The sequence below is a fragment of the Lactuca virosa genome, chromosome 8 (genome assembly GCF_052849685.1).
Source record: "Lactuca virosa cultivar CGN04683 chromosome 8, Lactuca_virosa_CGN04683_v6, whole genome shotgun sequence".
In the NCBI taxonomy this organism is placed as follows: domain Eukaryota; kingdom Viridiplantae; phylum Streptophyta; class Magnoliopsida; order Asterales; family Asteraceae; genus Lactuca; species Lactuca virosa.
The window spans coordinates 120,791,071-120,813,406 of NC_136433.1; the positions used below are offsets into that span (position 1 = coordinate 120,791,071).

The 22,336-nt window shown below is 34.7% G+C and overlaps 3 protein-coding genes across 7 annotated transcripts; 1 reads left to right on the plus strand and 2 right to left on the minus strand.

Moving 5' to 3' along the window:
• The first annotated feature begins 4,141 nt into the window (after positions 1–4,141).
• LOC145133519 (zinc finger CCCH domain-containing protein 14-like) lies at positions 4,142–6,542 on the plus strand. Of its 2 annotated transcripts, XM_079068455.1 has the most exons (3): positions 4,142–4,334; positions 5,013–5,061; positions 5,698–6,542. In XM_079068455.1, exons 1-3 carry the CDS (start codon positions 4,268–4,270, stop codon positions 6,446–6,448), a joined length of 867 nt encoding a protein of 288 aa, XP_078924581.1. In that variant the 5' UTR covers positions 4,142–4,267; the 3' UTR covers positions 6,449–6,542. The 2 variants fall into 2 exon arrangements, with proteins under 2 accessions (XP_078924581.1, XP_078924582.1); XM_079068456.1 differs by lacking the exon at positions 5,013–5,061 and having other exon boundaries at positions 4,152–4,334.
• Positions 6,543–7,923: 1,381 nt separating this feature from the next.
• On the minus strand, positions 7,924–8,656 carry LEA4-5 (Late Embryogenesis Abundant 4-5). The gene is made up of 2 exons (XM_079068208.1): positions 8,524–8,656; positions 7,924–8,447 (listed from the first exon to the last, which is right to left on the minus strand). Exons 1-2 carry the CDS (start codon positions 8,629–8,631, stop codon positions 8,076–8,078), a joined length of 480 nt encoding a protein of 159 aa, XP_078924334.1. The 5' UTR covers positions 8,632–8,656; the 3' UTR covers positions 7,924–8,075.
• Positions 8,657–12,951: 4,295 nt separating this feature from the next.
• LOC145128785 (P-loop containing nucleoside triphosphate hydrolases superfamily protein) lies at positions 12,952–14,603 on the minus strand. 4 transcript variants are annotated; one of them, XM_079063586.1, is made up of 4 exons: positions 14,434–14,603; positions 13,861–13,903; positions 13,700–13,779; positions 12,952–13,591 (listed from the first exon to the last, which is right to left on the minus strand). In XM_079063586.1, exons 2-4 carry the CDS (start codon positions 13,899–13,901, stop codon positions 13,185–13,187), a joined length of 528 nt encoding a protein of 175 aa, XP_078919712.1. In that variant the 5' UTR covers positions 13,902–13,903; positions 14,434–14,603; the 3' UTR covers positions 12,952–13,184. The 4 variants fall into 4 exon arrangements, with proteins under 4 accessions (XP_078919712.1, XP_078919714.1, XP_078919713.1 ...); XM_079063588.1 differs by having other exon boundaries at positions 12,952–13,595; XM_079063587.1 differs by lacking the exon at positions 14,434–14,603 and having other exon boundaries at positions 13,861–14,420.
• Positions 14,604–22,336: the final 7,733 nt, after the last annotated feature.

A 22,336-nucleotide genomic window follows, 5' to 3' on the forward strand; every position in this document is an offset into this window, starting at 1 on the left:
TGCCATTAGAAGTTGTGGCTTTGTCATTGCCTTGGTTTCAATTTCTCACTGATGACTCCATGGTAATAAGAAGAAAAACCTAGATTAAGATATAGAAAGAAAGTTGAAAGAGAAGTATGTAAAATATGAAGACAAAAAGAATATTTATATAATTAAAAAATATTGAGGACGAGTGTAAAGCAGCAGGGTTTAAAATTAATTTTGACCCATCTTAAATTTTATGATGAATGACGCTATCTTAGTTTTGTTTCACAACAAAAATTAAATATAAATCAAGACATCTAAGACCCTTCTTTTATATTTCACTAGCCGAAATACTTAGTTCTCTTAAAATTTTACTCATAAAGATATAACCTATAAGATTAAATACTACCTATAAGATTAAATACTAGATAAAAAAAAAACAAATCATGAATAATTCATATGTATTCGTTCTCATCATTAGGTACGCACGCAAACTCATCATGCAAGGTGTAGATCTTTTTTACAATACTTTTTTTTTTGCTTATATTGTCTGATCCGTTTATTAGTAATTTTTTGATCATTTTATTTCTATTCGTTTTGTTTAAATAATAACCATGTCGGTTTCTGTTTTCTAGACTCACAATAAAAAAAAAAAAAAAAATCTAAACTAGCCATAGTTAGAACAATTAGTCACATATCTTGGCGTCCTTTAGATGACATGACGACTACATGCTAGTGTAGCCGGCGTCATGGGTGCTACCAAGGTTCTAAAAAGTTCGTCATGGTTCCGCCATGACGCGTCATGGCTCCAATGCTTGTGTCTGCCGCCAAGCTTTACCAAAACGCCGTCTTAGCTCATATATGTGTATAAAATAGAATAATAGTTGAAAATACATATAAAAATATTAATAATATTCAAAATTGCCGCCTTAAGTCAAACATTACAAACGGCGTGGCTCGCTACGGCTCGGAAAAGCTTGAGGCTTGACATTGCCGCCAAGTCACGCCTTACGTTATTTAGAACCTTGGGTGATACACATCCAATATGCTGATGACATTGAGACTCCACTCCCTTGCACTACACTTAGAGCATTAGGTGTGGCCAACAAGGTGCAACACCAAGTTGTGCCACCTCACATGCCACATAAGCAAATGGTGTTATAACACCAAGAGGGGAAATGAGCAACAAGATGCAACACCAACTTTTTGAAAATAAATATGTTTTATTTTTTATTTTTTTTCGAAATTGCTTTTTTCCTTTTTTTTTTCCTTTTTTGTTTTTTTTCCTTTTTGCGTTTATTTTAATAACTAACATGAATATATTTTTTATAAAACATAAAATTTTAAAAACAAAAAAAAGACATAATATTTAAAATCTAAAATTACGATTACAATTAAAAAAACATAATTTTAAACCTAAAATCATAACTAAAATACCATTCAAATTACTCCAAAAATTACACAACAATCTTAATTAACCCAAATATTTCTCCCTAATTTGTTCTTTTATCGCTTGTAGCACCGCTAGATTAGCAGACACCAAACCCTCCTCGCTAGTCCGAAGAATTGACAATTGTTGTGTCATTAACTCTCTATCTTTTTGCTCATGCTTCTCACGTGCCTGCCTTTCCAGGAACTCCAAATGACGACGTTTCAACTCATTTTTTTCTTTTATTCATAAATTGTGCTCGTCGAATTTCGCTCTCATTTCCGCCGCCTCTTTTGATCTCGACCCCACCTCCTCCGCATGTCTTGCAGCGCGCCTCGCTTTGTCGCGTCCGGGCGGTCATTGTGGTGAGGATATCTCTTAGATATCATCCGTGATCTCATCGTCGTCGGCGTTTAGGTCGATGTGAGTCCGTGCGTCCGACACGTCGACCGAGCTAGAATTGCGAGACCGTTTGGATTGAACCTCCGACGATGTAGGCGTTTTATTCCACTTTGGATCCGCTCACAACAACTCCCATGATTTTTCAAAGTAAAAAACATGACCCATTTCGACCTGATATTGTTCCTTAGCAGATTTGAACAAATCGAAGTCGTTGGTTCCGCTTTGTTGTTGCGCCTCAAACCAGTTGTAAATACCGTTGAATTTGCTGCACCGCTTAGTTATTTGACCCCATTTGCTGCTCAACATGTCATTGTTGCGATACAGATTTTTCTTTAAAATAGCGTGAAACTTGTCGCGCACCGCCCCCAATAAACTCATTTCTTCATTCCATTTCCGCGTAATTCATCTTTTGAAGTAGCACACCAAGCAACCGTCAAAGCATATTCCTCATTCAGTGTCCACCATTGTGGAACGTCTGCATTTTCTGTTTCAACCACTATTGTTTTCCCTTTCGATTTTCCTTTCCCTTTCCCTCTCCTACTACCTCCCGCTTCCACTTCAACCGATTGTTGTGTTGTAGGCGATGGTTGGTTGGTTGTTTGTTGCGTCGAAGTAAAAGTAGGGAAAAGATTTTGTTGTAAATTTGGGTTTTGACCAAATAAATTTTGTTGAACGTAAGGTGAGTTGGGAAACTGCAGTGGCGGTGAAGCGGGATTGAAATCGGCGCCTTGGTATGACACGAGAAGTGCCATAACGAGCTAAAACGAGAGGGGGGGGGGTATTCCCCCGTCATAACGTCGTTATCGACGTCCACGTCAGTCTCCACGAAATCGAGATGCACCCATACCGAGTGCTCTTAGCAATATAGATAATTATTTTATTAAAAACATAAAGTTGGTGAAAATCTTATATTATAGCGCCTTCGGTTTAAATAATTTTGCATTAAAAAAAGGTTGTCAACTTATTCTCCTTTATTATATATAGAAAACAAATATAGGATTTAATAAAATTTCTGAAATAACCACCCATATCGCACGGAAGGGATCACGAAATGCGTTTTTGCCAATACAGCAGTTTTTTTTTTGATCACTGACTTTTTTTTTTTTTTTTTTTTTTTTTTTTTTTTTTTTTCTTGAGCAATATAAATCTCTTTTTGATGTAAATATATTATTTGAAAATTTCTATCGCAACAAAAAATTTAACAAAATATATTTTGTTGAAAATTAATTATAAATTTTGTAAAATATAAGAATAATGTCACGTAGGGATTTTGCAGTAATTAATGACTTGTTTTTATTTTTTTATTTCGTTGTGAACATCAATATTTTTTGCATTACGGATATTTCTTTTTAGGTTTTTGCTTTAACATTTTGAATAGATTTTTTTTTAACTGGTAAATTTGATGAAACTTGAACCTAAGCATGGTAAAGAAATTGCATTTCACCGTGATTAAATCGTACAGGTTAATAAAACATCATTGTGGATGAATCAATTTATTAAGTGAAAATGTCACTTCTCTTGGTTATTAAGTTGGACGGAGCGTTGCGGGAAAGGGGTGTGGGAGGCGTTCCCGCGCATTGAAACACCGCACCGTCCCTGCGGGAAAGGAGATGCGGGAAGGGAGTGGGGGATAGAGACTCCGCATTGTCTCTCCTGTTTTGATTGGTTAGACTTTTTTTTTTTTTTTTTTTTTTTAGTTTTTTAATATTTATTAAATTATATACCTACTAAAAAATTATAAAAAATATATTAAAATTCATGGTTTTTAATTCCCTACAAAATAAGTATAGTATTTGTATGAAATATATTTTAAAAAAAAAATAAAAAAGAGTGAAAGATCATTTCCATACACACTCTTGTGAGGGAAAAAAATAAAGTGATACCACAGACAAAAAGTAAGGAATGTTTCACTTCCTCGGGTGTTAGGAAAATTTTCTTAATTTTAAAAGAAATTAAATTGTCTCCTACTTTTTATGCCTATAAATATTCCTACCTACTAACATTATGACACGTGTCATCATTCCAACATTAAATTTAATTTGATTTGATATATTCCTAATATACTTTTAATGATATAGTTAAAAAATATGGAATGGTGATACTTATAATAATATTAGTGGATAGAAATATTTATAGGTATAAAAGATAGGAATCACTTTAATTTCTTTAATTTTAAATTACTTAAAACTTAATCATCAACGTTATTTTTGTCATTACGGGTAAAACGTGTGTTCCGGACTTCCGGATCCTGGAGGATGCGACCGTTCGCGGAATCCAAACCAAAATAAAAGCAAAAAGAATTCATTAATTTACGTCCGCGATATAATTCCCTCTTTTGCACGGAGATTCCTTTCACCAAGCCGTTCATCCTTGTCGCAAAAACCCTTCCCTAGGGGTTTTCGGAATCGATTGATTCGCAGTCTTTTTAGGTTTCATTTAACACATCAATTTGTTCTATTTGTTAGTCGAGCTATGGATGCTCGTAAGAGAGGGAGGCCTGAAGCTAAAGCCAATGGCGGTGCAAAGAAATTCAAGCCAGGTTGGTTTTTTCTGTTCAATTGCACTCGATTTGTTAATTGATCTATTCGTATATCTAAGTTTGTATCTGAGGTCTTAAATTTGCTACGAGTATTTCTATTCCTTTAGTTTATGCTTAAGCGATCACGTTTTGTGTTTTTATCTCTTCGTTTGAGATTGAATGTTATTGGATTTTTCGTTTTCTCTTTTGCCTTTAATTGTGAAGACGCAGTCTGATCTTGAGAATTTTTTGATCCTGGTGAAAGATGAGCTCAGTCACATGAGATGCGGCAAGATAACAGGGTGTTATTGATTCATAACCGGCCTTATCACTTATGTCCTATCTAAACACTAATTATTCATATCTTGACGCACAATTTTGTATTTATACTAGGTACTTTGGATTTTTAGCGTTATATATTCATTGTTCTTAATGTTAATACAGAAAATATTATACACTTTGAGATTCTAATGTTATGGAAACTAATATAAAATTCATTAAAACTTCAAGTGTTCAACAATCAGAAAGTTGTTTGTGAAAACACAAAAATAGAAACAGGTATATCATTAATGGCTTGGAAAGTTATCACAAAAGATTCAAGAGTGCACCCCACTTCTCTCTTCCCCCTCTATCTAGTATGTAAACAAAAGATTGCAAGTGTAATCTAACTAAAAGAAAACACCTAATGTATTGTAACAGAATTGAAGTTGGTGGGAAGCAAATCAAAGCCTTGCATGAAGTTTTTCAGGTTAAAATCTTCACCCTAAAAATCTATCCAGAAGTAAAATTTCTTAATTCAAGTATACAGTTAAATATCAAATAAGTTCATTAGTGAAGTGACATTTGTAGGTGGTATGCTTTTTATTACATTTGGTATGCGGCAAACAATATACTAATACAAGTATCATATATCATCTTTAATTCTTATGTTTATACTGGATCATACTTTTTTTTTTAAAAAAAGAACAAAAATGAGCTACCAGTGATGCTTACATTGACCACAACAACTACAAAACCCTAATAAAATGAATATCCCTAATCCCTAATAGTAATAAAGGACATAAATATGTATAGGTTGAACATTAAATCCACATATAGATAGTATATATAAGTAACCATGACCTATTAATATGCTGAAGTTTATGTTCTGGTCATTATTGGAGAGACATTTTTTTCTTTTGGCCAAACAAGCTCTCATAATATTTGTTTTTGTTTTTTGGGAATCTTGTTTGTTTTTCCTTTTATTTGTGCTAACATTCCCAATTTGTAAATAACTGCTATTTCTGATATATATATATATATATATATATATATATATATATATATATATATATATATTCTACACCAACCATACAAAATCTGAATTTCTTGATTTTATTTACAGCATGGATGGGTGTCCATTTGGCGAAAACTGTCACTTCCTCCATTTCTTCCCTGGAGGCTACAACGCGGTGGCACAAATGATGAACCTCCCACCCACTTCCACTTCCGCCTCATCCACCACCTCCACCACCCAAAACACCGCCACCAAATCAAAAATCTGCAACAAATACAACACTGCAGAAGGCTGTAAATTCGGCGACAAGTGTCACTTTGCCCATGGTCAATGGGAGCTCGGTAAACCCATCGCCCCATCTAACGATAACCCCCAAACCGCTCTTCCACCCACCACCACGCGCTTCACAGCTCCACCACCACAACAACTACCACCGCCAGGGATTGCCGCCAGCTTTGGTGCCTCTGCCACGGCCAAAATCAGCATCGATGCGTCTCTTGCCGGTACCATTATTGGAAAAGGCGGTGTGAATTCGAAGCAGATATGTTGGAAAACCGGGGCCAAACTTTCGATTAGAGATCATGAGAGTGATATGAGTTTGAAGAATATTGAACTTGAGGGGACTTTTGATCAGATTAAGGAAGCGAGTGCGATGGTTAGCGAGTTGATATTGAGTGCCAGTTTGCAAACTGGTGGTGGTGGTGGCCCACCGCCAGGTGTACACCATGGTCCACCATCATCAGTGGGCAACAAGAAGACTAAATTGTGTGAGAATTTTGCCAAGGGGTCTTGTACCTTTGGTGACAAGTGTCACTTTGCTCATGGGGCTTCTGAGTTGCGGAAAGCAGCAAGGGTGTGATGTTTAGTTTTTGTTTGTTATGGTGTTATTCTTATATTATTGTAGAAGAAGACGTTTGCGTTATACTTATATATTATTTAGTTTTTGTTTGTTATGGTCAATTGTTTGTTTATTTGTGCACATTAAAGTAGATATTACGCTTTGGTGGATATCTCGACGTTAGGACAATAGCCGGAGGTCATATATCTTTCAAAGGAAACTGGGTGGTTGTGCACTTATCAAGTGGTGCATTGCTTGATTTCTGTCATTTCGTCAATTTTATCATTTGAAGAAAATGGTTCTCTAAATATTCATTGATGCATATGGAATTCTATCAGTTGAGTTGAGGAATTTGTGAAGGAAAATCCAAATTTTAGGTGTCTACAAAAAAGAAAAGAAAAAAGATGGATTAAATGTCTATAGTCGGTAAGCAAAATGCTATTTTTTAAAATCTGTAGTAAAAATAATGATTTTTTTAAACTTACGAAAGTTCTTTTAACAATTTTGGTTTTTCCTTGTTTCTAACAACTAATAAAAAACGAATAATGTACAATGATGCTCGTGTAGAATGAATCACATTTGACCAATCCCATACACTAGTTCACAATTTGGAATATAAAGTAAGGCATTTTATGGTGAATCAAGTAAAGTAGGATGAATTATTTAAAAGTATACAACCCCCAATCCATCATCATTCGGAGGTATTTGCTTGGTATATAAAACTCAATAGAACTTGAAATTTAATATTTATTCAAATCAACCAATAGAACTTTGTCAAATGCTCTTTTCTGGGGAAAATCACATTCTCATCGTCGTATTTAACCGGAAGATGCCAATTATTCTAATGGGACAATTTTTTCGTTGGGAATCACATAATCTCTAAAGAAAAAAAAACATAACGTTATTGTTGCACAAATAGTGATCTATTTAGTACATTGCTATTATCTGTAATCACTGGCATTAATGGAATAACATTCCAACCAAAAATGATTATTGTACCAAAATATATGACGTAGTTCTTTCCGGAGAGAATTCCATCATATGTTTAAAAAAACAAGCATTGAATCAACCAAGATTGCATCACTTTTCTTAAAAAAACACAAGCACCGACTGCATCAGTTCCATAAAACACTATAATTGCATCAGATACATTAAAATCACTGGGTTTGCATATATATATATATATATATATATATATATATATATATATATATATATATATATATATATATATATATATATATATATATATATTATAAAATATACGCAAATTTCGATCGTTTATGTTTGTTCAAACACCAAACAAACGAAGATCATAGTGAATGAAAAGAGGGTAGACCACTTAAATAGGGTAAAGGATGACATATAAATTTATGTGGAATGAAAATCCTAATCCAAATCCAACTCTGGGTTTATCTCATCAATTAGCCATTTGGTGGCTACCGGGCCCCTACTTTTTTTTTTTAAATAGATATCGTAAGACGAGATTTCTAGACTTGACATGATAAATAATAACATCAAAACAGAAATACATAATCCATACAGATGAAAAAACACAAGATTTACATTCAAATCTAACTTGAAACTGCAATCTCTTCTTCACAAACAACTATATTTTAAAGCAAATCAAATGCCCACGCTGAGTCTATCAACGGTATGCCCCTCCGGTGCCATATCCGCCAGCGCCTCCACCAGTACTTGGGTTATTCCCGGCAACAGACTGACCGGTGCCGGTATTCCTACCAATAGGGTGAGACCCAACCACCCCTTCCACCACATCTCCAGCCGGTTGTCCAGTTCCATGTCCAGGCAACGCCGACATCTGGTGGCTTCCCATGGGATGACCAGTGGCTCCGGTGGTGGAATATGAGTGAGTTCCGGTGGCCTCCACCGCTTGTCTCTGCACCGCGTTTTGGTCACGCTCTACTTGCTTCTCATACTCGGCTTGATCCTTCCTTGCCTCCTTCTTCTCTGTCGCCATTTCCTTTTGCGTTGGGTCATGTGCAGTCATTCTCTCACCCTATACAAAACTGCAGAGTTTAGTAATCATAGAAACAATAGAACTAAAAAGCAAAGCAAAAATGTTATGAGGGAACCTTTTCTTGCAGGGTGGCTTTGGTCTTTTCCATGCCGGACTTGGCGGAGGCAGCCACGTTTGCCGCTGTCTCCTTGACGGATGCTGCTGCATTCTTCGCTGTCTGCATATTAGGTGTTGTTTTTATGAAGATTGGATAGATATTGTTATTTGAGGAGGTTGAAACAAGGCTTTAAATAGATATTGTGAAGTTGTGGGCTTGCTGCCACGTAGCACAACAAGAATACGTGGCTTACAAAGACTTGCCGACGCCTCTCGTTCTGACATGTTGCACACACGTGTGTTTGATATTTTTCTTGTAATATTAAATCATGTTCCCAATATTTTAAAAAAAATTGCGCATATCTTGCACCGTTAATAGTTACTGCGAAAGACTTCATTTATAAAATAAAGACAAAATTGTGGGATTGGATTTTATGTGGATAGTTTTACTGAATTCATCATGTGTTTACAAACACAAAAACGGGTGTTGTTATTCGCACCATAATGCAGGTCAAAACCATTTTCACCAAGTTAAAACAACAGTCAAAACCACTTTTATTTGTTCTGCGCATCATCATTAGGACCAAACTCAATAATATAAAATAACTTTTACATTTACAGCCCTGTATTATATATTATTTTCAGTTTTAATCTTTTATATTTTAAATAGGACCAAACCCATGATATAAATGAAAATTTATATTTATAGTCCCTTTTATATATATATATATATATATATATATATATATATATATATATATATATATATATATATATATATATATATATATATAATTTTCAATTTCAATCTTTTATATTTTAAATATGAATAATCCATCGTACGTTAACAAATTTTATATAGACAAAATTACGTAAATGGTCGATTTTGTCACAAGGATTATCTCTGCAAAAAATTTAAACCACAAGAACCATCTATATAAAGAATTCGTCATAAGGACCATAATTGGTCGATTTTGTCAACCATGAGGACCATTTATATATATGGTCCTTTATTTTATATCCTAATCATTTATATTATATATATGTATGATCTTTGTTTTAGATATTATTTTCAATATAAGTCACATATTCATGGTTATAAAATTACTATGATTATATATACATATTAGATAAAATTTATTACTTATTAAGATATACATCATTATTTTTTCTTTATTATTGTTTTTTATATTTTATATTCAACCTTGATAAATCAAATTCATTGATCAAATTTCAAATATTATATTTATAACCATCTTATTTATATCATTTATATGTTTTCTGATATATTTTACAACAATATAAATGGTATAATATAAATGCTTAATAATTGTTTGTTTTTTTTTCACAACCAACCGTCTTTTTATATTAATTACAAAGTAGATATTTCACTTTTGCATAAATTCAACAAAATTCAACTAGCAATTTAAGCTGGTGAAATCATTCTCAAAAATCATTTGATATATTTATACGCTAATAACTCATATAAATTTGAGACCAAATATCTTGATTATATCTGTTATAAAGAGCCATTGAATCAAATATGATTCTCCTAGACAATTGAATCAAGTGGTATAGGCTTATTTATTAATATATTGTTTATTTGAACAAGTGGTATAGAATACCTTTATTAAGATATTGTTTATGATCTGCTTTCAGACTAAATGAGATCCTCATAGACATATTGGTCGGTATGATGTTAAAAAACATATGACGTTTTATGATGTATAAAAAAACGTATTTTATAACGGTATAAAAACGTATACGATCATGACACTTGTAAAACTGCATTTTTTTAAAAGTAAATTTTTTTTAAAAACTGCATTTTTTTCAAAAAAAAACTGTAATTTTCTTAAAAAATCTGTATTTAAAAAAAAACTGTAATTTTTTCAAAAAAGGTGCAATTTTTTTTATAAAACTGCATTTTTTTAAAAGTAAATTTTTAAAAATCAATAATTTTAAAAAATAAATCTGGAATATTTAAAAAAAAACTCTAATTTTTTTAACAAAAAAAATCAACGTTTTAGGTGCATATATGTATATTTTTCAAGTACATATATACATCTTTCTTATACTATAATATTCGTAAGTAATCATATAAAAAATCCATTTTTATTAAATAATCTATAAACTCAATAGTACAAGTATTTTATTCAAGAACATACATGATGCGATGTTAATATTCATGGTAACATTCTATAAAAGAAACAATGTTCATGCTTACATGCAATGCATGTGAAAACATGATATGAAGTCTTAACTTTGAAAGCTTAAAACTAAATTACCACAGCAAATCCATGTGAATCAGAGAATCGTATCTGTTTTTATGGCGTTTCAACCGCTTTTTGGAAGACTGATATTGGATCTATGGAGCTGTTTCTCATCAGGCTTACAAGTTACAACCAAAACTTATATATAAAGACATTGTAATCTAATCAAATTGCCATTGGCCAAGATAAGAAGTTTTATTACTGGACAACTTTGTGGATGATATGATATACAATTACCACTATTTGCTAACTTCGGATAACAATTGTTTAGTTCTTGCATATGATGTAGAACTCATCAAATTTAGAAAATTATTCAGATATTCAATACACTCAACTGTCAATTATAACAAGTTCTTAAATCTTTTGTTTTATAACAAAGATTTAAAATAGTGAAAACTGAATTTTAATATCTTTAACATTATGTTATTGAAGTGTGTTATGAATTTAGGGGGATGGTTATACCTTAGGTGGTCTCAAATGAACCTCTACCTATATATATATATATATATATATATATATATATATATATATATATATATATATATATATATATATATATATATATATATATATATATATATATAGGGTGCGGTTCAATAGAGAACCATAATTAACAACGAACCAAAGAACCAATCGTGAGCGTCGGAAATCATAATGATCAACGGTCAAGGAAATCGATGTACACTTTTATATTGGACGCACACACACCGAATTATACCAAAAAATTCATCTCCTTACCCAAAAGCCCACCTCTTTTTTCGTTTAAAAATTTTTTTAGGCCACATTTTTTATCAAAAAAAAAAACTCGAATATACCGTTGTTTTCGATTTTTCGTCCTCTTTCCATAGAGATCCATGTTGATATATAAAAAACGAATTTTTTTTTTCGAAAAAAACTCACTTCATTTTATTAGTTTTTTCAATACTTAAGTTTATTTTTATAAAAAAAAAACTAATTATACCAAAAATATTAATTTTTTGTATTCTATTAATAAACATCAACACCGACTAAAAAAAAACCTCGAACAGTGTAGATTCACACTGTGAATATAAACTGTAAATATTTCAATTTTCAACATTCACAATGTGAAAAAGTTCGATCAGTTCAGATTCACATTGTGAATCTGACTTACTATTATGCTCACTGTGAATCTGAGAATGTTAAAAAAAAACCTCGAATAGTGTAGATTCACACTGTGAATCTAAACTGTAAATATTTCAATTTTTAATATTCACAATATGAAAAAGCTCGATCAATTCAGATTTATACTGTGAATCTGACTTACTATTATGCACACTGTGAATCTGAGAAGGTTCACAATATGAATCTGAACAGGTTCACAATGTGAATCTGAACCGAAATATCGGTTTTTTTTACATGAATATGAATCTATGTTTAAAAAGTACAGAAAACATGAATTTTGATATATTTATTAATTTTTTTTCTAAAAAAAATAGACCTTAATTTTTCAACAAAGAAAATGAAGTGAGTTTTTTTCGAAAAAAAAAGTTCTTTTTTTATATATTATCATGGATCTCTTTGGAAAGAGGACGAAAAATCGTGAACAACGGTATACTCGGTTTTTTTCGATAAAAAACATGGCCTAAAAAAAATTTTAAACGAAAAAAATGAAGTGAGTTTTGTTATAATCCGGTGCACGTGCGCCAATTGTAAAAGTCTACAACCCTTCTTTTTGTCGTTCATTGTTTTAAATTTCGACGTTTTGGATTGGTTCTTGGTTCATTGATTAATATTGAACTTTTCCATATATATATATATATATATATATATATATATATATATATATATATAAAACTTAAAATCCAATATTTGGTTTTGAAGTTATATGATATTCGATAGTGGTTTTAATTAACGTGTACAAAAAGGGACATATACGTAATATTAGTATATTAAAGGATGTGGTATAATTATTTCACAATAAAAAGGATGGAAAATGAAAAATTGATTAGAGCAGCAACTTTATCTTTCTTGTCAAAGAAGTCAACATGGATGGTATAGGGTTATAGGCTATAATTGAATTCTTAGGTGTGCGAATAAAACCAATCACATATTTTTGTTTAAAATAAATAAAAAAAACATGCATTTTGTAAATAAGTATTTAGATGAAAAATAGGATTACAATGGTCTAATGTCGCTCATATTATGCAAAAGAAACATAGCACCAAACTGGTCTACTTTTTTCCATTCAATCTATAAAGATACAATCCTAAGATCGATTTATGCTATAATCCAGTATTATGTTTTTGCCTCCAAATATACAATATTTTCCCTATTATTTAAAGTTACTTTTTGATTAGTGAAACATAAATGGAATATACATGTATTAGAGTAAATAATCGGTGTTGTAGAATTAAAGCAATACAACCACAACCAACATCAATATTCTTAATCAGAATATCAACGCTTTAATCTCATCAACAATATCTTGAGGAATCCTTGAAGCATCAACTTTATGTATCCCTTCAGACACATCAACCTCAAGTAAATCAATTTGCGACTGAAGCAATTCAGCAGGCATAAAATGGTTCCCTTCTGCCACTCTTTTCGCCACTCGATTCATAAGCACCTCCACCCCAACATCCAACAAAACAAACTTCACAACACATTTTTCACACGAATCACCGTTAAAATTCGGGTCAGCAGATCTAAGAATGTCCCTATATTTTTTCTGAAGGGAAGAACACCCAAGAATTACAATCTTGCCACTCACCAAGCTTGCATTCAATAAATCCCGAAGCACTTCAAGCCATGGGATACGATCTTCATCTGATAAAGGGATCCTGTTCTTCATCTTCTCTTTCTTAAGACACCATTTGGGTAATCGTTAGTTTTTGGTAAAAGTGTTATTGAATTTGGTACTAAAAGAACATGATGGAATTGAAGATTTTTAGAGCTTTTTTGTACCTTTGTTTGATTGTGGATGAAAATCATCGGCATCAATGAAGCTACAGTTTAGAGTTTTCGCAAACAATTCTCCTATAGTTCTACATAAATAATGAAAAGTTTAGAGTTTTTACAAAGAATGTTGAAAAAGATCATTGTAAAGATTGAAAGTTTGAACTCACGATTTCCCCACACCGCTTACACCCATTAGTACCACAGCCATCCCTGAAAGGCAGAAAGATTAATTGAAGAAATAGAGATACATTTCAACAATTGAGTCTCTGATAGTCCAATTGACCCCCTGAACTGTCTGTACTCTAAAGATCTTATTGATTTGGGGGAAATGGAGCAATGGAATTAGTAAACGAAGGGTAATAATCTCCTGATCTGCATGTTATTTTGCAATATATTTCATGGTTCAACAGTTCTACTAGCAGATTAAGTGAAGGTGAACCCTAACATCATTGTCGTCTTGAAGGATAGATTTCCAATTTTCACTAGAATTGAACTTTCCTTCAGAACCTAAATCAAATTTGTAACGACTTGATCGAATTGGAAAAGAAACCTACACATAAAATTCGTAAAACAATGCACCAATTTTTAATGCAAACGCATCAAATCGGGAAAAAAGCGATAGATATTTACTCATCAAACAACAAACTACTGCTGGCGAACATCTAAACAATTAACATACTTTCATAGCGGGTTAGTTAGATGATCAGAGACTTTCAATATCAGTTGAAAGAAAATCTCACCAAAATGATCGATCGATGGAACACGAACTCGAGCGATCGACGAAACACGATAAAGTAAGCAGATAGAGTTAAAGAAATGTGCAAGTATAAACTACGACTAACGCCGGCCAAATTGACAAATTCCATTTGGTAATTCTTTTAACACCCAGTTTTAAGGAGAGAAAGGAAAGAACATGTGAAAATGAGAAGAAAATGAAAAAAATTGGTGTTCTCGAGTTATATTAAAGGAGGAAAGTGGAAGGAAGTGGAGAGAAATGAGATGATAACTTTCCCTACTAACTTTCCTTCCGATTTGGGAGGATTTGGAAGAAAAGAACAAAATGATTCATTTTCTTTCGACTTCTCTCCAACCCGGGAACACGAAAGAAAATTTTGTTTTCATTTCCTTTCTCTTCTTTTCTCTCGTGACTTTCTTTTCTCTTCTTTTCTTTTCTTTTGTTAAACTCGGGAACGAGGCGTAAGAGCCGGAAAATCCAACCCCCTAAACAAAAAATTGAGAACTTTTTAACTTTTTTTTTAAGTTAAAAAAGAATAAAAGTTGTTTGGATAATAAAAAAGATATTTTGAAATGACTTTTTATAAAAAAGAAAAAAAACGGTTTCAAAAAGTCACATTTTGTGACTTTACATATAAAAGCTAAACAAAGTCATTTTATTAAATCCAAACACATTTTAAATATCATCTTTTGTATAAAGTTCTTATATCAAAAGTCCTACCAAAAGAACTTTTGATGTTCAAAAGCAATCCCAAACACCCCCTTAAATGACACTGACACATTCAACTTGGTAATTCTAAAGCGTTGGAGAAAGTTTACTTCTTGGCTTTCTATAACTACACTCCAGTCTAATAAACTCCATTCTAATGTTGATCTAATTATATAATTTGACTTAATTTTATTGGTCTATTTTTAGATTTTGTAGCTATTTCCAGCCAGGCTTTAAGTTTTGTTCCATTTCCAAAGTTATGATGAAAAAATGAATTTTATTATTTTTCTAACGTAATTTTGAAAAAGAAAAAACATCATAAATGGTCCGTGTGGTTTTCCCAGATCCCAAGATTAGTCCTCTTGGTTTAAAAACATCATAGATGGTCCCTGTGTTTTTAAAAAATTTGACGATTGGTCCTTATTGCTAATCCCGTTAAGTTTTTTGTCCATTAACTGAAGGGTATTTTCGTCATTTCACTACCACATGGATCATTTATGATGTTTTCTTATATATTTAAAAATAAATAAATAAATATAATCCCTCTCTCTCTCTCTCTCTATATATATATATATATATATATATATATATATATATATATATATATATATATATATATATATATATATATATATATATATATATATATATACTCAGATCTTCACCCACCTTCACCATGAACACACACAAATATAAATATATATATATATATATATATATATATATATATATATATATATATATATATATATATTCACCTTCTCTAGATCAAAGTTTATATATATTAGGCTCTTGATTCATATTCACAACTGAATGGAGTTTTTTTCTTTAGACACACACATACGCATGTATCTACAGACCTAAGTCAGTTTTTTTGATGAAATAGACATGTTTTGTTCTTTAGGCACATGAACAAATACACATAAGACATCATATTTATATATAAACATCGCTTTTGTGTGAGAAACTTGAACCAAAACAAACACCCATATTAATCTATTAACCTCGCTTTTAGTATTCTTATATGGTTTTGCTCAAAAACTACAATCGAGGTAAAATTTGATGTCATGTTTGATTTTCGAGTTAAAAACGAAATTACCAAAACAAATTAAGAACTAAAAAACTTCGAAAAAGGATGAATAATCATAAAACGAAGATGTCAAAATTTGACTTTTTCGCTAATCAAATTCATCAGACGTCAACAAAAAAACAAATTTTCTGATATAATCAATCGTAAAAACCATGTTGTCGACTCCAAAACAAAATTCCAAAAAACCAAAAAGTTGCACTAAGATCAGTAGCCTTCAGTCCCGAAAAAACCAGTCAAAAAAATCCACAACAACCCCATAGATCAACCTAACAAAACCCAAAATCTGAAACACTTTTGAACAGAAAACGAAGAAACTGAATGAAATCTAAATAAATTCCTCTCACCTGTTAGAACTGGAACGTTGAAACAGAGGCTCCTATGGCTTGGGTAATTAGAAAAGGCGAAAAAAGGACGGAAGAAAAAGCAGAGGAAGACGAAGAAGAAAGGAGAGAAGGGTTAAGGTGGGGATGATATATAGGGGCGAAAGGTTGAAACGGGAAAGCAAGAAATTGATTTAAAATGAGAGAGAGAGAGAGAGAGAGAGAGAGAGAGAGAGAGAGAGAGAGAGAGAGAGATTTTATACCTGATAATTATATTTAATTTTTTCTTTAAAAAATATAAGAAAACATCATAAATGGTCCCTGTGGTAGTGAAATGACGAAAATGTCATTCAGTTAACGGATAAAACTTAACGAAGTTAGCAATAAGGACCAATCGTCAAAAGTTTTGAAAGCATAGGGACCATCTATGATGTTTTTAAACCACATGGACTAAACTTAAGATCTGGAGAAACCTGATGGACTATTTATGATGTCTTTTTCCAAAGTTATGATGAAAAATGAATTTTATTATTTTTCCAACTTAATTTTGAAAAATGTGTTTGGAAAAAAGATGTTGTAACCATTGAATAAAAATCAAAATGTGGCTTCTAACCACCACCAGAGCCATCACCGTCTATTTCGCCGGTGACTTACGTCGGCCACCATCTTGAACAAAATGAGATCGAGAGATAGAGAGACAGATAGAGAGAGTCGTTTGGTCTGGTAACAACAAGATTGAGATGGAGAAAGAAAGCAAGAGCGAGACCAAACGATGACGACTTACCTCCGACGAGGCGGTGGCTTGGTCTGGTGCGGTTCCGGTCGAGGTGAGGTCCGACGAGGTGTGGTCTGGTCTGGTCCGGTCGAGGTGTGGTCCGACGAGGCGGTGGCTGTGGTGGTATGGCGGCGATGGTCGTCTGATTCCGGCTACTGATAAAAACAAAAGCTAAAAATTTTGTGAAATTAAACTAAGGTTTTGAGTTAAAAGGAGTAATCAGTTAGGTTTGGGCTAATGGACTCCATGGCACGATCACAACCTTTTTAATTTTTTCTTGATAAATTTTAAATTTTAATCATTTTAATTACATAAATTGTTTTACTCAAATTTAGTTTTTAATAAAAACAAACTAATCTAAAAGATATACATTTTTTTTTTAAATTTGAGTCTTTTTAATAATTAATATTTTTGTTATTAATAAAGTTAGTAATAATAATACAATAATTAAATAATAAAGTTAATGTAATAATTATGTTAAATTAGTGACAAAAACAAATCAAATGATTAGGCTAAATAAAAAAAACTATTAGAGTGGAGTGTCTATAACAACACCCTTACTTCTTTACTGGTCCATATGGTTTGGTCAAATTAGCAAATTTCGTCTAATTTTCAAAATATCGACAAACTGCATCCCTGTGGTTTCCCGATCTTGCACAAATGGTTATTGGGACTTTAAATCTAACATATTAGCTATTAATTTTATAAATAGAACCATTTTTCCCCATTCCAAAATAATTAAATGACTAAAATATAAGGACCAGCTCACTAAAAACTCTAACTAAATAGACCAAATAAATAAAATGTCTAACCTAATATCTATTTCTCTTACCAACAGTTACCTACGACACAATCATTGTCTCTAATCTCCATCGCTACAACACCCTTAACTCCACATCCATCCATGTGAATCCATTCTCCATTTCTCCCCACCTCCATCACTGTCATCAGTTACCACCAATCATCCACAACCACCTCCCTGGCCCTTCCACCACTACTCCTACCTCACACTCACTATTAGAGGCGTTAGTCATTGTATATAAAGATGACAGAATGCCCGTTTCATCTCCATCAACCATCACAACCACCCACAACCACCTTATTGCCCCTTCAACCAATGTTCATACCCCATAAGCATTATCGCCTCAAGCACCATTCTACGACAATGGTCATTGGCTATAAAGATGGCGAAGTACCCTAATTCACTCACTGCCTTTATACTGCCACATCATGTTGGTGATTTTAGTGTTATCAACTTATTTTAATGTAATTATTATTAATAATGAGATAGGTCGAACTCTATTTACTAACTGAGTTTGGAAGTGTGAGGTGCACACTCAGTGTGATAAATGTGAACTTGGGAATATGGGGGTCCACGAGCAGCGCCCTTGGGTGTAGGGTTCTAAGGGGCTGCAGCCCCTTGGTGGGGTCTAGGGGCAACGCCCCTAGCATGGTCCAAATCTATTCATAACTAGTCTGAAAGTTACACTTTAACCCCCCGGTTTCCAAAATTTATAACATTTAACTCCTTGTGCTAATACTATGATAAATTATTACGGATTTAGGGCTATCATAAAAATATAAAAAATTCATCTCGGGATTTTAGGGTTTATTATTTATTTATTTATTTATCTTATTTATTTACTTATTTTATTTTAAATGAGATGTTACAATATGAATCCCACTGACTTCTTTAGATATCAATTGTCTCTCAAGGAACACTCCTCTTCAATCTACAAACTATAACATTCCATTTATTTAATAAATAAATAAATAAAAATTAATATTAATAGTAGCCCTAAATGCGGAATAATTTAGCAAGGCTTTGGTTTCGGGGGTTAAAAAGTCATAATTGAGAGTTTGGGGGTTAAAATGTAATTTCCGGACTAGTTTGTAGAGAATTTGAAGGTTGAGGTTTGTTTGGTAAAGTATGCATTAAATTTGAAAAGAGTTTCAGAAGTCAGAGTATGATTGGTAATTTGTTTGGACTTATTATGAAAGGATTTTCAAGGTAAGGGGTTAAATGGTAAATATTAGAGTTATGTTGCAATGAATTGTGGAGGAGGGTCCGAATGTGTCAGTTTGGGCAAAGTTTTATTATGGGATGGGAATTAAGACCCGTCATTTCCCTACCCGGTTGCTGATGCATCTCCAGGAAAACCCTATACCTATATCGTATTCTCCAGCCGCCACCACCATGGGAGTCCTCCTTCAGCCGCCGCCGTTTTTCCTTGCCGGCGAAGTAGAGAATGGCGAGACCGAAGCCAACCGCCGGTGAAGCTACCGCCAACGACGAAGAGCAACACAACGAGGCCAGCAGTGGGCTACTGCTTCCCTCCTCCGGTGAAGACGCGACCAATATTCTCCGCTGCAACCACCCCCCTTCGCTTCCTGTCTTCATGCCGTTCCAATGCCGGAAGCTCCCGGTAAGCCTCCTTGTTCCTCCCTGTGTGCGCGACATGGTCGTTGCTTTTGCTGCCGGCCTTGGCCGCCGTTTCTATTAACCTCAACAACGTTAGCCACCAAGTGGGTGGCTGAGAATGGTCATTTCAGGTCGTGTTTTTCAAGTGCTGCTGCTAGAACCCGTGAAAAGGGTTGGCCGGAGGTGAGGCGAACCACCACGGCAGCCAACCATGGTGGTTGCCGTTTTCTGCCACCCATTGCCGCCACCAGCCACCGTGGGAAGTGGTTGTGTGTGTATATTATGTGTGAAGTGGTATATGCAATTTTTGGGCAGGAACCACCACCACCACCATTGGAAATGGTGCCTGCCGCCGTGAGCCGCCACCGATCACCACCGCCCGAGGTGGCAGTGGGTGGTGCCCGACCTAGTGGAACCCTAATGGACCTGAACACTTAATCTTGGACTGGGCTGGCTCGTGATTGGGTTAGAAACCCTAATTAGGGTTTAGAAAAACCTAATTTTGGGTTTGTTGGTTTGGACCTATCGGGACCCGCGTTACGGGCCATTAGAATTGAAGTATGAATTACACCCGATCACACCGTATGACTTATCTAGTAGAGTGATGGACTTAATGGATTAATGTAACATCCCAAAAATACCAACTAAAAATTTCATTTTTAAATTAGGTTAATACATAAAACATCGTTATAAAACATTCATAACAAAATATTCAGAGTACATCCCAGAAAATCCACAGTGCGGAAAACATGAGAGTGTGTGATATGCCGCTACCGCGCCGGCTCCTTTCCCCTAGTTGAAGAGGTACCTGAAAACAAAACTATAAAACGTAAGCACGAAGCTTAGTGAGTTCCCCCATAATGCCACATACCATGCAATCATATAATGAACAGCTAAGGGATACGGGCCTCGCCCACACCCATAGAGATACGGGCCTCGCCCACACTCTACTAGTTAGGAGATACAGGCCTCGCCCACACTCTAATTTCTGAGAGATACGGGCCTCGCCCACGCTCTGCTATCCATGGAGATACGGGCCTCACCCACACTCCGCTATCCATGGAGATACGGGCCTCGCCCACACTCCGCTACTAAACCATAACATACAAGTATCACACAGACAACAAGTATAAACAATTCTATCATACTGGCATATAACACAATCAAACTCAGCTATGAGATACGGGCTCCGCCCACACTCCGATACTAACATATCGTCTATACGGGCCGACCTTGGTGCCTTAGACCCGTCCCTACTGGAAGGAAACTCACCTCGAGAGTAGCTGCCGAAAACCTGCTCAGACTACGCCTGGCTGCCGCACCGGTAATCCCTCCGGCTATAAATCCGTAAACATGGATTAGGTACTCATAAATACCCCTAAGGTCAAATGACTGGTCAAAGTCAACTCCTTGGTCAAAGTCAACCTTCTGATTGACTGGACTCGCCGAGTCCATATGGCGACTCGCCGAGTCCTTCTATGTCTAGCCCGACTCTGACTCATCGGGTCCCTGTTCCCACTCACTGAGTCAGCCTGACTCGCTAGACGGGGACAACTAACAAACCCGCGACTGGACTCGCCGAGTCCAAGGGGGTGACTCGCCGAGTCCGACGAACAGATCTCACAAATCGCTCCAATCTTCCATCAGAACATCAACCTTGGAGATTTGGAGATTCTGGGACTATAGCTACACGTTAAATTGCTAATTCCACGTGCGACTACGGAGGGTTGGACCTCCTACACTTAAACCCTTCTTATCCTAGTGACTGATCATATGACTCGCCGAGTTGGAAGAACAACTCGTCGAGTTCAAGGCTATATTCAAGGGACTCGCCGAGTTTGAAGAACGACTCGCTGAGTACCAGGCAATCTTCATAGGACTCGCCGAGTTGTTTATCCAACTCGCCGAGTCTAAGGCCATCTTCATGGAACTCGCCGAGTGCACTTTGGCACTCGCCGAGTACCCTTCGACTCTTCACCCATTCTGGCCAAAACTGAGACATGCAATGGTTCCAAACCATAAATCTAAGCTCCTAGGGCATAAACACACGGAGTTTGGGAGGTTTAAGGGCTTGCAATCCACATATAAGGGACAAAAGGGAATCAATTTTACTAAGGATCAAGAAGGAGCTTTCTTACCTGGTTAGGAGCTTCTCCCAGGGTAGATTTCGGATCTACCACACTTCCTTGCACCCTCCAACTTCCTCCTTCTTCTTCTAAGCTTCAAACTTCCTTCACCAAGCCAAAATCACTCACAAGGATCAAAATGGGCTAGGGTTTCGCTCTACAGTTCTTCTGGAAGAGAATGGGACGAAATGGGTGTTTTAGAATGGGTAAAATAGGGTGCAATGTCTGAAAATAGAGTTTCATCCAGACAGGTGGACTCGCCGAGTCCATGCATCGACTCGCCGAGTTCACCGCTCAAATCCTGTGTCCACCCTGCTGCTACTCGGCGAGTCGGGACGCAGACTCGCCGAGTTCGTGGCAAAATTAAGATAAAAACTTAAATAAAATCATACCATGAACCCGGTGTTACAAATCTCCCCCACTTATTTTAGACTTCGTCCTCGAAGTCTGCCGCTCCCTTCCGGAA